The sequence below is a fragment of the Eubalaena glacialis genome, chromosome 8 (genome assembly GCF_028564815.1).
Source record: "Eubalaena glacialis isolate mEubGla1 chromosome 8, mEubGla1.1.hap2.+ XY, whole genome shotgun sequence".
NCBI classification, from domain to species: Eukaryota; Metazoa; Chordata; class Mammalia; order Artiodactyla; family Balaenidae; genus Eubalaena; species Eubalaena glacialis.
Window position 1 is genome coordinate 50,726,649 of NC_083723.1, and position 16,988 is coordinate 50,743,636.

Here is a 16,988-nt window from a genome sequence, read left to right on the forward strand (position 1 = left end):
AGCCATGGGCATATGGAGATCGATTTTCTCTGCCATAACCTTATTCAGAAAGTCACTTGTCTAGGTGGTAATGTGCGAACTGCTCAATTAATAGAATTATTCTTTATCACTAAGCATTTGCACATTATAAAAAGAAAGCAGCAGTCTAAAAATATCGAGGGAACCGCCTTCTAGTTTCACGGTATAATTTGCCACAGAGCTTCAGCAACAGAAAGCAAGTGCATGAGGACAAGCTTTTGCACCTATCAAGGGCCAAGCTTTGAAGATACCCCAGTTGGCCGGGGCAAGCCATTGTTCAACTCTGAACAGGACTTTATAAAAAAAAAAAAAAAAAAAAAAAAAAAAAGGCACATAATGCCAAGTTTCTTCTCTACAGTGCTAGTCTAGAAAAACAGCATAATATACCTGCACTTTACAGTTCAGGGAGTCCCATGATGACTGGCCAGCAAATTAGGAAGTTATTTGGCACCCCAGACTGAAATGAACATCTTCTTTGCCACAGGCATAAATATATTATAAACATAAATCCTCTCTGACCAACGTAGGAAGAGCCTAGAGTTTTCAGCAAGTTGAGCCATTTGCTTCCAGGCAGAATACACCTAGTACATCCAAATCAGACAGATGTCAATCCATTTTCCCTTAAGAGAGCAAAGTCCACAGCACTCCTGAGAACCTCATTCTTTCTATTCCCTTTCATTCCCTCATTGAGGATGGGAGGATAGTCTCCAGCTATAATAGGTAACCCTATATACATTAGGAAATTGATGTTTAATACCTCTCCTTCTTTTATTTGACATTTGCATTTACTTGTCTCACAACCACTCTAAAGCAACCCTTAAATCATTTTCTCTTTACCTCTACTATTTTGCTAGGTTTTCCCCAAGCAGCTATAGCCCACCTTCTTTAATACACAGACTGGAGCTGGAAGGGATGCTAAGGATCATTTATTCTAACAAACACATTTATAGATGAGAAAACCAGGGTCCCATCTATTAGGTACTTTAAGGAATTTGATAACTGAAGTCATAGATAAAACTCTCAAGAGCTGCTCTATGGCTCCTGTGGCCTCTGGATTTTCTGCCCCAGCTCAGTTACAAAATTCATCTCAGAGATTATTCTGACAGTGAGAATCTTAGCATCTGCACATGCAATGATTTTTTTCAAGTTAAAAGCTTTCTCTTAAGCACCACACATGACAGCATCTTGTTCTACCAGCATGAGTACAGACTTGTGTTCCTCTCAAAAGCCCATACCAGGGAGTTCAACAGCATAAATCATGTCTCTTTGAGCCCCCAGTGATCCCCACACCCAGGCTGCACACAGACAAGGTGTGGCATTGATATTCCAAAGGGGCTACCCACTAAGTTTCTTAGAAAATGTGATTTGATGAAGACAAATGAATATAGTTAACGTTTATGCCAGAGATATAATTTCTCTCATTTCCATAGTTTTTTAAAAGCATCACTTTCTTGAATTACATTACATTGTACAGTTTCTCTTCTGTATTGTACATTAGAACAGAATGTAAACACAGTAGCTCAAAGAGAGTTCCTAAACCAGAGAGTCTGGTATTGTATGAGAGATACCTATAGTCATCTGCATTTCCATGTAACCCCAAATTTATTAACGCCTTTGGGAACAGGGTACCATGCTGCGAACTATGTATATATGTCAATAAAAAAGAAAATATGTATTTAATCAAATACTGCCCATACATTGATCTCAGATGATCAATACCTTAAAACAAAGCAAAGGGTCTAACATCAATTTATTATATGCTATTTCTATGACTTCCTTTTCATTTTTAGTGAAATTCTCTGGAGGACATCTATAAATGGAAATATCTCTGTGCCTAGAGCAGGAAAATGCCTACTCATATGGAAAAAAAAATTTTAACATGTCTGCCTTACCTGGAATAATTTCAGAGGCTTTGGGAGAGAAACCATTAACCAAGTAAATGTGACCAATTTGTTGGATAATTCACTCCTTCACTGAAGAAACTTCTGTGCCCAGGCTCAGCTCTAGGCACTGGAGATGCGGTAATGAACAAAACAGACCAACTCTACACTCATGGTGCTTGCATTCTAATCAGGCAAGAGGGGGCACAGACAGACAAACCGACAATGCTTAATAACTCAGGTGTTGATAAGTGATGTGAAGAAAATAATATGGGACATAGGCAAATAAGGTGGACTGAGGGTACAGAGAGTTACTGTTTTTATAGAGTGGAAGGAAGTGATAAGGTGACACTGAGCAGAGACATGACGGAAACGAAAGAAGGGAGCCAGGCCGATATCTGGGGGAAAGACATTCCACGCAGAGGGAACAGCAAATGCAAAGGTCCAAAGTTAGAAGAACATCAAAGAGGCCAATGAGGCTAGAGGGAAATGAATAAAGGTGAAAGTGACAGGAGACGAGGGCAAAGACGGAGCAGATCTTGTAGGACTTTGGAAGTCACTTTTAAGGACTTTTTTTAAGGACTTGTACTTTTCTGTTGCAAGGACTGAGAAAACACTTGAAGGGTTTCATCGGAGCTGCGGCAGGACCTGACTTTAAAAGCATGGTTTTGGCTGTGTGGGCAGAATATAAGACAGCGAGCAGGCAGAGACCTCATTTAGGAGGCTACTGCCTAACCCAGATGCTGGTGGCTTAAATCAGGTTGGTAGCAATGGAAGCTAACACAGTGTGCAGATGCTGTGGATAACTGGAAGGTGAGGCTGACAGGATCAGCTCCACTAGAAAGAAGGAGCAATGCCTGACATTATTTTACTAGAGTTTAACCCTTTCGGATTTTGATTTGGATCCCTAGATGTAATAGCACTTATAGCTCCTATTAGTTCTTTGAGCCTTGGGGTGAATGAGTTTCTGCTCCTCACCTGAAAACACATTTGGATAGAAAAGAGGGGAAACAGGAGATGTTAAGCAACTAAGAGGATGTGAGAAGAATGAAAAATAGGTAGAATAGTACAAAACATTCTTGAGTCCTTTTATTTACAAATTATTGTGCATCCAACTCTGGTACTTCTTGGGGGAGGGAAGAGAGAATAAAAGAACATGATTGGAAAGGACAGCATGATGTGGCAACAGTGGACCGAGGTATTAAGTTGAAGACCAAGTGGAATTTCTGTTCATGAGGTAATTAAGTTGCATCGCGGTCTCTAAAAAGGTACATGCCGTATTTTCTCTTCCCATGAATCTTGTCTCCTAAGAAATGAATCACTGAATGAAGAAGTCTTTGCTTTCATTAAGTTCTAACTCCACACTTGGAAACTAAATCTTATGTTTACAGATTTCTATCCAACATCATAATGAATATGATTTCCTCTTAAGACTACTAGTAACAGTTTAAGACAATTACTTTGGTCATAAAGGGGGAAACACCCCCTGAGAATCTAGCCCACTTTTATTAATAATGGATTCTCAGTCTCCCACTGAGAAATCTCTGACATAGCAAGGCTACCAAACAAGTGGCTAGCAGTGTCACATCTGCCCAGACAACATTATCAACACATACACTTCTTTTGAAATGGGACCAAGGGGCCCCAGCACAGGTAAATTAAGGTGATGAGTAAAAAACCAGGTTCAATGACAAAGCAGGAGGACAAGGCAACAAATAACGGATGGAAACTGTATTCCATGACCACAGAATTAAAATATCTAAACAAGCAGACATGCTGGGAGAAATTATTTGGGGTCACCAGGAGGGAGGAAATGGAACAGATGGGAACAGACTGGAATGTCTTTTCTGTTTAAATGTTTGTTTTATTTTTTTCCAAGTCTGATCTATTACACAGAGTAACACACTGATTCTCAGGAACCAAGTCTCAGTCACTAAATTGACTAACAGACTTGGCATCCAAGAGAATCTATTAAATAAATATGTTTAGCATTGATTGAGGGCCCAGTTACTTTGAAAAAATCGGGTCATTTTCTCCAAAGCCTGGCCAGTCTCTGCTTTACTGGTACAAGAAAAGTGGATGTCACGGTGCTAGACAAAGCTGCCACTTGGCTGCATTGATCTCTAAAGCTTCACCAAGTTTGTGAAGCAAAACAAACCTTTTGATGGGTGTGAATGGTCCTTCTGTGGTCAGCTGTGGACCTTATTAGGTCTTTTTCAGCTACCTTCACTTTTCACTTTAAAGAGCAAAAAGTACCACGTTAGCCTAGAGTAACAGCTGCTACTCACCCCCACTCCCAGAAAAGCCAAAAATAAGCCTGCACACCTCTTATTTCTGACAGAAAGGATGATTACAGAAATCTGCCTAACCTCACTTAAGAAAATAGGTTAAACTTATGCCATTAAAAATCTCGTGAGAATTTCATTGAAATCATAGAAAAGCTCATCACAAACACACACACGAAAATGACAGCACTTTCCTCTTCCACATATTTTACTACCTTGGGGAATAACAGATGGGCTAATACAGAAGCATATGTAAAATATTTATGAAAGGCAAAGTAATTGAGGTGGTAAACTCATAAAACAGTAATTTCCTCTGCTATATTCAGCAGCATGTACCAAAATGAGAATATTTTTTACATAATAAAAAAATGCACTGGCAAAAGCTACAGATGAAACAGTAAAAGAGAAGCAGAAAAATACAAGTTACCATCCCCTTCAATACACTAAAAAGTGTTTAGGGAAAAAAAAAATAACTGAAGAGTCTTGTGGGGCTTTTTGCTGTTGTTATTCCTTGCAAGAAGACCTTGAATTTGCATTATCTTCCTCTCAAAGAGTTTAGACATTCTAACATAGGGTGTTCCCTTTAATGTCCCTACAAAGCAGGTAGATTATTCCAGGCTATTCTGTAACCTTCCATAATGATGTCCACAGGGTGTTTAGTAGAAGATTATGTGACACCAATAAGCTTGAGGATTTTCCATGTGGCTATCTTTGCAGCCCATGTGCTTCTTACCTACATGGTCAAAATATACCCAATTTTTAAGAACTTAGAATGCAGTGAGCAAGCAAATCATAAGTGCACACTTAAGAATAGAATTACACTAAATTCCAGAAGAGTATGGTGAACATCGGAGTAGGTTTCTGATACCATCTTTAAAAGTGCAGGTAGAGAGGGCATTAGACTAGTTCAAGGTTGACAGCAAGGAGCACTGACACACTAATCCCTGGTTCTCCTAGACGTACCCCCGTGACACATCATTCCTCTTCAACCTCTGAAAATGAAAAACCTGCACAGAAATAATAAAACTTGATCCTGGAAAAGATGAAGAGCTTAGTCAAAATGTCAAAGGCAGCATGCCTGCTATGGGATGCTCACAGCCCCAGCCAGTTCTGTGCAGGCGTGGGTGATGGTCGATGCCACCATGTGGCTTGAGAAGCAGAAAGGCCAACCTGCTCCAAAATGAGGCTCATTTTGCTGGTCTCACATTTGCTGGTCATTTCTTCAGGATAATAGATTATTTCTTTCTTTAAACTTCTTGGTTCCCCCATTCTTTGAAAGGCAACCATTCATACAATCATTCAGAAAATATTTATACAGTGTCTATTCCATGACCAGCAATAGGGATAAAAGAATGAAAAAGACAAGCAGAGCCCCAGCATACTTTCTAGTCAAGAGTATAAGACGTAAGACACTAAGAAAAAAAAAAAAGGCAAGGAAAAAACTCAGCTTTAAAATGGGATAACGTGACAGAGAGAAACTGGTTGGTTACTTCAGACTAGGTGGCCTGATGACAGCCTTTTTCAGAGGGTGACATTTCACACGTGGATGACAGGAAAGAGCCAGATATGTGATTAAGAGAGGGAAGAACATTCCTGGCAGAGGCAACAGCTATAACAAAAGGCCAGAAACTGAGAAATAGGTATTCTGTGTGTGAGAACAAAAGCAAAAAAGCGTAGGGGCGGGAGCACAGAATTAGGTGAATTCAGAAAGATAGGCATGGTCTGAATCGTGCTGGGATGGATAAACCAGAGTAAGGAGAGCACAGAGAGAAGCCACAGGAGGTGTGTAGGTAGGTGACTTCCATTTAAAAGTACTCTGGCTACTGTATAGAGAAAGCATTGCCGGGAAGCAAGGGTGGACACGGAGAGCCCAGTAGTGCAGTTATTCCAGTGGCCAAGAGAGAGGGAATGCTGGCCTGGACCGGGGCGCTGGATGCAGAGACAGAAGTAGTTGGAGATGGAGCCTGAGTTGATTGGACTTGAGCATGGGTTTGACACGCAAGGAGAGACAAAAAAGGAAAGAAGCTTAAATGGTAGACTTTCGGTTTGGATAACTAGCCAGATGGTGAGACCATTCACTGAGGAAAGGAAGACTAAATGGGGACAGGTTAGGGAATCAAAAGTTATGCGTTGGCCACTTGATTTTGAAATGTCTATTAAACAGCCACATGGAGATGCCAAGTAGACAGACAGTTGGTTACAAGGAAGCTGCAGAGAACGCACATATTGAATGGCCAGGAGCACTCTTGTTTGGACTCCGTTTCACCTTGTTCTTTCTCTTGCCTTACCTAGCTTTGATGAAGCGAGAATTAGATAAAGTATACTAAGAAGCTTTGCAAAGAATAAATGAATGCCCTCACATTTGGAATTATTATCACTATCACCTTCCATCAAGCATTTATCTGGCACACACTGTGTCTTCATTGTAGAAGTTTCAGGAGATGTAGATTATGCCATCCCTGTCCCCCAAGATATTGCAGCTTTTAGTGGACTCATATTGTTAAAAAAAACTGAACCTCATTCTAAAAATGATAAAAGGAAAAAACCTCCAAAAGCGTTACCATGTCACATGACTCCACTGTAACCTTAGGCAGCCACACAGACTTCACTTTATAATTTTCTCACAAACCTAGACAAGTAATCAGTGCAAAACTGAGAGGCTGGAGTTTCCCTAGTTGGGGCGGTGTCTGCTGAAAGACTTCAGTGTCCCAAAGATGGTGAATGTTCCCCCACTTAATGCCACGCAGTATCAAATTTCATACTTAGTTTTTCCTTCGTGTTTAAAGAAATTCCTATGAAAAATGCAATTTCATTGAGCAAGAATATTTCCACTATGATAGTGAACATGAACACTTTAGCATGACATGAAATTAGTTTATCTGATTATGAACCAAGAGCTATGCCCTTAAAGAATGGGACAGGGCTTCTCTGGTGGCGCAGTGGTTAAGAATCCACCTGCCAATGCAGAGGACAGGGGTTCGAGCCCTGGTCCGGGAAGATCCCACATCCTGCAGAGCAGCTAAGCCCGTGTGCCACAACTACAGAGCCTGCGCTCTAGAGCCCGTGAGCCACAACTACTGAGCCCGTGCGCCTAGAGCCCGTGCTCTACAAGAGAAGCCACTGCAATGAGAAGCCCGCGCACCACAACGAAGAGTAGCCCCCGCTCACTGCAACTAGAGGAAGCCGCGCACAGCAATGAAGAACCAAAAGCAGCCAAAAATAAATAAATAAATAAATTTATTTTTTTTTTTAAATGAAAAGAAAAAGAATGGGACAGCTGACGGGGCAGCTTGACCTGGGCTGTGGTCAGGTAGCCAAGAGGATCAGCTACTCCCGGGCAGAGTGTGTCCAGAGGGACAGGTCAAGCAATGGGACATCCTCAGCTCCAAAAGGTAATGTGAGGCCATCGCTAGCTGATTCTCTTGGCCATACAGTTTCATCCTATGGAGGATGGGGCTCCTTGCTTTTGTTCTCATTCAGTAAAAGGAAAAAGCTTTCAGGGCAAAACAGGTATAACTTAACTGTCCCTAGATTTCTCACAAAAACAAAAAACTTTTGTTTAAAACAAGTTCGGAGCTAGGAATTTTATCTAGGAAAACGACAACCCATAAAAAGAATGAATATACATATCCGTATTATACTCACACCCTGACACTGTCGTCACTATTGTCATTAACAAGAGAATCACCCCTTTGGAATGCCTTCCTGTCTGCAAACTATTATGAAATGGAAGTTCTCAGCACCGCAGCCCTCACTAGAATTTTCACTGAGGTTATCCACTGAACAATGAAAATATAGCAAACCATTCTCTAAGGCAGTGGAGTTCACAGATGACTTACGGCACTACGTAGAGACATCCCTGCCCAGAGAGAACAAAATTAATTAAGGTATTGAAAACAGTAATTAATTTAACAGTCTAAGGAAACTGCAGTGAGCTTTCAATTTTGCACACTGTATTTTAACCGGTTTAAAGATTACCAAAGCTAATTTTAAACCCACAAGTGGCTTCTTTCCACAGTGATTATGCTTATCAACTCTCTCCAAGACGTATGACAGTAATGGAGGTAAGTTCCAGGATACAAACTGATTTTGAGCAGAGCACGTTTAGAAAGTTGACCTACTACAGCACTAAATCCCCTAGCATTTTCCAAAGCCAAGTTAAAATGAGTTTTTTACTTTTAACTAGTGTCTAGGATTATCCATGCCAGTAGCTCTGTGGCCCCCTTGATTAATGCAGAATTTTCTGTCCTGCTCTGTTTTCCAGCCTCTGCAAGCACGTATGTGCCAACGGTGTGCAACGGGCGGGAAGTCCTCGACTCCACCACCTCATCTCTGTGATTGTGAATTGCAGTTCAGTTCTCGTGATTTTAGGCTGTTAGATGAAAGTGCTCACGTGCAGCTCCGGAATGTGGAAACAGAGCAAAAGAACACCCCTAGTACCTTTTTTTAGAAACAGTACAATAAATTATTTTTAAGGACTGTACAGTATATAGTGACGTGCTAGAACTTTTTAGACTGATTTTAGTGTCCCTATTATTAACAAGTCCCCAGAACATGGAAATAACCATTGTTTACAGAGCTGAGCATTGGTGACAGGGTCAGTCTATTAGAAAATACAGTGGCTATATTAGGTAACTTTTTTTCCTATGAAGTTTTTTGTAGGTCCTTGTTGTAACTAACTTAGGATGAGTTTCTATGTTGTATATTAAAGTTACATTATGTGTAACAGATTGTTTTTCTCAGCACAAAGTAAAAAGCATCTGTATTAATGCAAAGATATTGAGAATAAAACCTTCAAGGTTTTCCAGCATGGTGGATAATGGCTTGTACTTTTTAAAATCATTCCAGGTAATTTGAGTATGTTGACTTTAGACCATTTCTACTTTTTAATGTTGGAAGAAATGATCTAACTGTGCTTCTCTTCACATCTAGATACACTGAACACAAGTTGTTACCCTACGAGGGAGTTGTGAGCAGGTGTAGCCTTCTTTGCAGATCGCATGATCAGAATTTGACTGATGACAGCATAAATATCAGGGGATTACACTGGTCAGATGATAATACCCTTGTTGGTTTCTTTAAGCCACATCTGTACGGCAGCCCAGATTTTGCCCAAATATGGCTCTGAGGCAAAGAGAGGGTTCCTCCATCCCTGCATTCGTCTGATTGCAGAGGCTGACCTGCCAGGGGGGGTTTGATGGCTCTCATTTCCCCAAACAACTTTAATGACTAGCAGGGAGCCTGGGAAAGCATCTTGTTATTCCACTGGAAAATCACTCTCGTGGTTCCTAGCTGAACGTAGCAACAAAAATGTAGGACATCTTCTTTTCCAATGCTTTTCCAAAGTCCCAAGAACAATGCTCAGGCGTACAGATTCATCTCTAAACGTGAATATTTTACTAACCTAAATAAAGGAGCAAACAGGGAAAGCACGGATAAGCTAAAACTGGTTCATTCTTAACAGCACTGTCCTATTTCTCCTGGTAAACCCTTGAGTCACAAACCATTGATTAATGTAGAAAACTTCGCTGAGTACCTATCTGCTAGGTCCTGCACCAGATACCGTGGACAGAGAATGTATTCGTTTCCTGTAACTCATCTGACAACTTAACACGAACTGGGAGGCTTAGAACAACAGAAACTGACTCTCAGTGTCTCCAGGGCTGCACCCTCTTAGCTGCAGGGGAGAATCCATTCCATCCCTCTTCTAGTTTCTGGTGGCTGGCAGCTTCCTGACATCAAATCACTCGAATCTCTGCGTCCGCCTTCATGTCACCTTCTCCTCTGTGTGTCTCTTATGAGGACACTTGTCATTGGACTTAGGGCCCACCGGGATAATGCAGGGTGATCTCATTTCAAGATCCTTAATGACATCTACAAAGGCCCTTTTTTGAAATGAAGTCCCATGAGGATGTGCACCTATCTTTTAAGGGGCCACTCTTCAACCCACGACAGAGAAAAAGATGATTAACACATAGTTCTTGCCTTTAAGAAGCAACAAGACTGGAAAGTATGCTAATGAGGGAACTGCAACTGAGGCAGACAGCGAGAGGAAGGAAGAGAAGGCTATGAGGGACCCACAGGCTAAATAACCAGGGCCTGGTTAATCAAGACTGGTACGACTTTTAAAATATTCAGAAATAATGAGCAGGTGCATAAAAGCCAACAGGACTGGCCTTGAAGGAAATAAAGTGAGGAGTCCTATGCTAGAAATTCTCTTCTTCCTTCTGGATGCATTTGAATCAGCATCCTTATCCATGTGTCCAAAACTCACCAGACGCTCAAAGACAACAGTGCAAACAGTCTCTAAACTCTCATATTCAAAGAAGAACCTGGACTCGGGGGGAGTGGGTGGGGCGGACTGAGTAACAGATTCAACAGCACTAGATGGCAAAAAAGAAGTCTGTTGCGACGGAAACTGGCAGGAGTGCTGGATACGTGTACTCAGAACAAGCATCTGCTCAGTATCAAGGCAAAGGCAAGGCTGATGGGAGAGAAAATAAACTCAATCCACTGATGGGATGTGACAGGCTAAGGAAGGCAATATCAGTTGGGTTGTTCAGAGACACAGCTAATGCCTAAAGTAATCAAATGGATCATGGATCTTTGTAAACAAGACAATTGGGCTGTGGGTGAATCCTGAGTGGGTGTTTCTGAGAGCTGGGTTTCGATCTATGGCCGCTCTATCTCACTCGCTGCCTTTGCACTGAAAGTGCGTTGACCGACAGCTCTCGTCACCTTTTTCTCCCCTGCCTCGTACCGTGTTTTCCTATTCAAAAGTGCATCCCCTAACATGGGATCCCTAGAAGTCATTTTTTCAAGAACTTTCAGCATCTGTATGGAAAATAGCAGCTATAAAATCTTTTTTACATGAGGCATTTCAAACAAATAGGTTTTGGATTGATTTTTTTTTTAACTCCAGTAATGACATTTCATTCCCTCAGAATATAAAACTCACTGAGCCGATCCATCTTTGCAAAAAACATCCTCAATTTAAGGAACTCAAGCAGAATGGTCTATCCCTCTCATAAGAAACATATCAGAACCTAATGATATGGTTGATTATTGTTGGATTCCTGAGAGTTTACCGTTTCTGGAATGCTCCGTGTCCTCTCTAGTTCAAGTATTAATAGATTCTCTTGCGCACTCAGGCTTCTCATGGTAAAATAGAAAGGTCCCATTTTCAAAGTGTGAGGCAAGCTGGTTGGCAGACCACACAGAGGACAGATTAGGAGAGTGCCTGAAAGGAGTTAATTCAGCCAGTGTACCCTTACAGTATGCACCCCACACTGCCCCTCAGCTCGCCCCTGCTTTATCCACGCACCCACCATGAGAGTTCTGGGTGCCAGAGCTCTTTAGCAAAGGGCTAGAAACACGGAGAAGCCAAGAAAAGTGAGGCACCAGGAAGATGGAACATCAGTGTGGATTCTAACCTTCACAGCCCTAATAAGGCCCAAACCCATGAATAAGGCAGTTATCACTCCTGTTCTGTGACAGAAAGCTTAGATTTGCACAGTTCTCACTGGTTGGACTCATTCATTTAAGCCAAGCGATGGTAATCTGAAATCAGCCATCTGAGATAAAGGAAATATTACTCCCCTCCAAACCAAATTTACCAATATCCACAAGCTATTTTAGACAGGGCGCTTCATCCAAGAGTCACCGTTAATAAGATGAGGAAAATTCCAGCAAATGAAAAGCCAAACTGGGACATTTCGTTCAAGGCGACTGGAGGTCTGTTTCTTGAACCATCAATCACTGAAGGAATCCTACGTGTCTTTTGCAGCTCAGTCAGTCTTAAAATAGGATTTGGTAAACGTGTGTGGACTGAGGGGTGCACAGCCTGAACACATGCAATGGACCCTCCAGGGCTGGCAGGGGACCCTCTCCAGCGCCAGAGCTCAGGAATCTAGGCTGACACTATATGCATCAATATACACTACTTCCATATAGTTACTTGAAATAAATCTGTACGTAAGATTGAATATTATCTCCAAATCCAGTTACCTTGGCAACAAATGTTATAGAAACTACAATGAGAAAAGGCTTTTAAATCAATTGTGCTGGTTGACTTTGAACCAATTCACTTGTTTTAGTTTTATCATTTCCTAATCAATATCCACAATCAAGTACCAGAACTATAAAAGGAACTCAGAAGAGTTCCTGAGTTGGTCAGCTGGTGGGTGATTAAATCATCAAGGGAGGGTGATGGGTCATTTTTTTCTTGATCCTCTCTAGAGACTTGAGAAACTTTGAAGGCGTAAACTCCTAAAGAGCAAAAAAATCTGTGCAAACAGATTCTTCCAAATAGTTTTGTTTGTGGGTTGTAGTGACTAAAACCAGTGGTCAACAAACCACGGCTCACAGGTCAAATCCTAGCCTAGCATCTGTTTTCATAAAACCTGTGAGCTAAGAATGTTTCTACATTTTTAAATAGTTGGGGGGAAAAAATCAAAAGAAATGTAACATTTCATGACAAGTGAAATATAAATGAAACTCAAATTTCCATGTACATAAAGTACATTTCTTTGAATGCAGCCACACCCATTTGTTTGTATATGGTCTGTGGCTGCTTTCATGCTACAATGGCAGAGTTGAAGAGTTGCAACAGAGACCACATGACCTGCAAAGCTGAAAATATTTACTATCTGACTCTTTCCAGAAAAAGTTTGCTGGCCTCTGATCTAGACAATTGCAATAGTAACACCAATTAATATCCATTGCAATAGTAGTATCAATTAATTTTCAATTATTCGCCCCTATCTTTTACTTCCTTCATTTATGACCCTAAAATGAACTCATCTGAAAATGTTAAACCAAAATAAAATCCAGCAAGAGTGTAATCTCTGGCCAGTTACTGTGAAGGTGAACTCCATTTTAGCATCCAAGGAATAAGTCAGGTGTTAGGATTTTTTTCAGTTTACTCCCCTTGAGTCCTTTTCTTTAGGGTGACCTTAATTTAGGACTTGGGCATGTAAACCTGAGATAATGTTCATGGTCAGTAGAAAATAGATGTGAGGATATGTAAGTCCTCTGAAGAAGTTCTACTCTATAAATCTCTACTGTCAAAAGGTAAATGTGAGCAATACACTGACTTTAAACATGCCAATACAATGAAGAAAGGTAATGGAAAGTGTCTTGACTGTGTTGAGACCTGAGTTCAAGGATGAGGACCTTTGAGACAGAATCAGATCAAGGAATGGGCCAGATGAGGCAATTTATACTTTCCACCTACTAAAACATCTTGATTCTTCTGTACTGAAGAAATGCAAACTGGTCCTGTCTACACTGAAGTAGACAGCACTCTTAAGTGACAATAAAAACTCTAATGCAACTGGAAACATCCATGAATAGATAAACAAAGTGTAATTCCACCATTCAATGGACTATTACTCGGCAATAAAAAATAACTACTGCTACCCACACCAACATGGATGAAACTCAGAGTCATTATGCTGAAGAAGCCAGACATAAAAGACTACATTCCTGCCTGATTTCATTTACAAAAAATCCAAACTAAGCTGTAATGGTTAAAAATCAAATCAGGGGCTGCCTGGAGGCTGGAGGTGAAAGGAGAAATGAAGGCTATAAGAAATCTTTGGGTGTGGTGAAAATGTTCTGTATGTTGATTATGGTAGTGATGTAACAGGTATATAAAACTTTCAAAACTCGTATTGCACATGTTTAATGGATGGAGTTTATTGTTTGTATATCATTCCTCAGTAAAGCTGATTAAATACCACTCATGCAGACCTAAAAGTAAATAAATAAATAAAATAAACTTGCCAATAAAATCAATTTCCCACCCTGACTCGCAGAAAATTTACTTTCGTTAGGAAGAGAGAAATGATCTGCACATTAGCCTCCCATTAGGAATGACCACGAGTCACAGGAAGTAGCTCTACTGACACATGTCAGATACAGTTGACCAGATCTGTCTTGAAGAACTAGAGTCAATCGATGACCCACCACCTGGGAACCTGGAGACCCCAAATGGTAAATGACTAGACCCAAGCAATTGTTCAACATAACCATTTAAACCACCTTTTCTCTCCTGGGGAAGAAAATAATGACAAAAATCTACACAAAAATACTATGAAACATTTTTAATCCTGGAAAGGACTTGATTACGGGTAACCAAAGAGGGGAAAAGTCAAACAAGAATAGAATCCAATCTTTTAAATCAAGTGAACACATATCAAACTGCTCAACATTGTTAAATGGCATGATATAATTTATCCATAGAAGACATAGTCTCATTCAGTGGAAAGCTGATTTAAATGTTTTGACAGAGCACTAAGAGATATTATAGGTAACAGTTGACTTAATGGAGTATTTAAGCCTTCAAAACTGCCTTTTAGAAAAATAACAAATAACTTCTTCTACCACTTAGAGGGGAAAGGAAATAACAACTGTCAGTTAAAAATCATAGAAACGTGATTAATTTGTTTATGCCTTTCAACATTCCACCGAGCTTTGCAAAGGCAAGACATAAAATTAAAGTGAGTTTTATAGCCAGGATTGATCTGAATATTTTCCTCACAATATTCCTTCTGTCATACTTCTTCAGGGCTTGGAATAAAATGACAACCCACTGGGATCCAAAGGAAAAAGTCAGCTCTTTCCAAAGATGGGACTGAGCTGCCAAAATCTATTTTATATCTAAAATTAGAAATAAAATAAATATATCCTTGAATACCAACTATATTTTCAGAGAGTTCATTAAAATTTAAGGCATTTTTGACACGTCAGAGATTTTAGTCCTGTGACAGGAGAAGAAAGAAGCTACCTGGGAGCAAATCCCAATTATCTCTATGGCTTGGAACATACATGTTGAGCACAGCAAAGATGAAGAGAGAGGTGGCAGGTGACTATGCGGAAACTTTCTGACTCTGTCCAGTCTGTATGACTTTGCCAGGGTTCCTCTAAAAGGGTGCACTTCAAGTGTATTTTCATTCTTCTGTTTAAATTTTGATCAAGATGGGGAAAGGCTCATCAGCACTGTTGGCAGGACAAAAATGAGCAATGCCAAAATAATTTCTTCGTTGTAATAAAATTTAACAAATTAAACGTGGAAGACGTTTATGTAAAGCAATGCCCTCCGTGAATTTCACAACAAACAATAAAACAATGGCAACCTCACCTATACTCACGAATCCAACAGTAGTGATGTACACAAAACAAACATTCATTCAACAATAACAGAATGGTTCAGTGTTTTACCCACCAGTCAAATAAATTCAATTATTTATTTTTATCTCATTTGCCACAAAACTAAGGACGACCTGCTGAATCAAAAGTTACAAGTCATACCTCATTGACAGACTTGGGGCAAAACATTCAACAAATCCTGCCCCTATGCCCTGCCTCTCTCGGCCAATCACCAGGCTTTTAAAAAATCTGGATTAAAACCTACAAAGATCACTGTTTATTGGAAACAAACCAGAGCACCTTAGATTATAAATGGTCAGGAAACTCCCCTCTTTCCCACTTCTAAAACAATTAAGTTTTACACAAAATTGGTCAAATCCAGCTTCATTCAAACTTCTTTCAACCAACAATATTTAAGTCGCACTAATACCAATATAACCTGTCCATCACAGGAAATATCACAATTACCTGGATCATTCTTGAATAAGAGCAACAACACTTATTACATAACTGCTTATGGGACAACCACATTCTTATTCTGAATACAGTTATATGCAATTTTCTAAAATTCAATCCCTGCCTTGCTAACTTAAAAAGAAAACTTCCATGGAAGTCATAATCCTTAAAGTCTTTAGCAGGAAAATAAGCATATAACCTTTGATGCTTGACATAGGGTAAATGTCCCACTGTCATTTTCTGGAGACCATGAAATTATCCCAATACCTTTGTACAGTTGTCTGTACTTATAGACAAGCCAGCCCACTTCCTTCTCATGATTTTGCAAGTGATTTGATAAACAAGCTTTCCTACTCATTCCAAATTATACTTCAAGTATTACATAAATTGTTTCAAGCCATTTGACTTTTATAATAGTGTCAGCTTGTTTGTATCAGTGGAAAGTCAAGGCTTCTCCTTGTCCTTTATTTATTTATTTATTTATTTTTAAGAATCCCACTTTCAGTCAAGCCCTTCTTACCAGTTCCAACAAGGATGGAATTTCAAAGGCGATTATAAGTTAGATAACCCAAGCACATGCTGACTCTTCATTAAGAATTACTGCTTACTTAGGCTTCTGAAATCAACAAGGATACCCTAAGGAAAAATGAAAAATCTATTGTCTTTCTTTGTTCACCATTTTTAATAGAAAACATGTTTTAAGGTCTGTCAAGAAAATAAATAATGGGAAAAAATAACTCTACCTTAAAAATTTTTTCAAATCTTCCCCAAAATATAAACAAAGACAAGACATAAATGGGATCACAATGCATATGCTCACATCAGCCCTCCAAACACACTTTTTATATAGAATTCATAAAGAAGAAAAGTTACCCATTAATTATATGGCATGCATCAGCAGTGCACCGGTGGGCTTAACCTTGGTTCTGAGTTATTTGTATATACAGATACATCTCTTCCTGAGTTGAGCTTCATCTTCAGTTGAGACTCAAAACATTTGCTTTCTTATTTTTGGCAAGACACTTGACCATGTTATAAGGCAATCTAACATTTCAACCTCCTTCCCTTTTCAGCGGCATGGCCCTCCTCTGTGACATCACCAATGTGCCGGATACAAGGACAGGCTCTAAACTATGGTCCTGTAAAACTAGAGAGCAGGTTTCTTTGTTCATTAGTCTGAAGGCTACAGCACTGTCTT

The 16,988-nt window shown here is 40.0% G+C and overlaps 1 protein-coding gene across 1 annotated transcript in view; it reads left to right on the forward strand.

Annotated features, from left to right (window-relative positions):
* Positions 1-8,521, forward strand: part of GRM3 (glutamate metabotropic receptor 3) — a 102,252-nt gene extending 93,731 nt beyond the window's left edge. The window contains exon 5 of the mRNA XM_061197668.1: positions 8,448-8,521. Within this exon, the coding sequence (XP_061053651.1) occupies positions 8,448-8,521 (74 nt within the window). The remainder of the gene's footprint in view (positions 1-8,447) is intronic.
* The last annotated feature ends 8,467 nt before the right edge of the window (positions 8,522-16,988 follow it).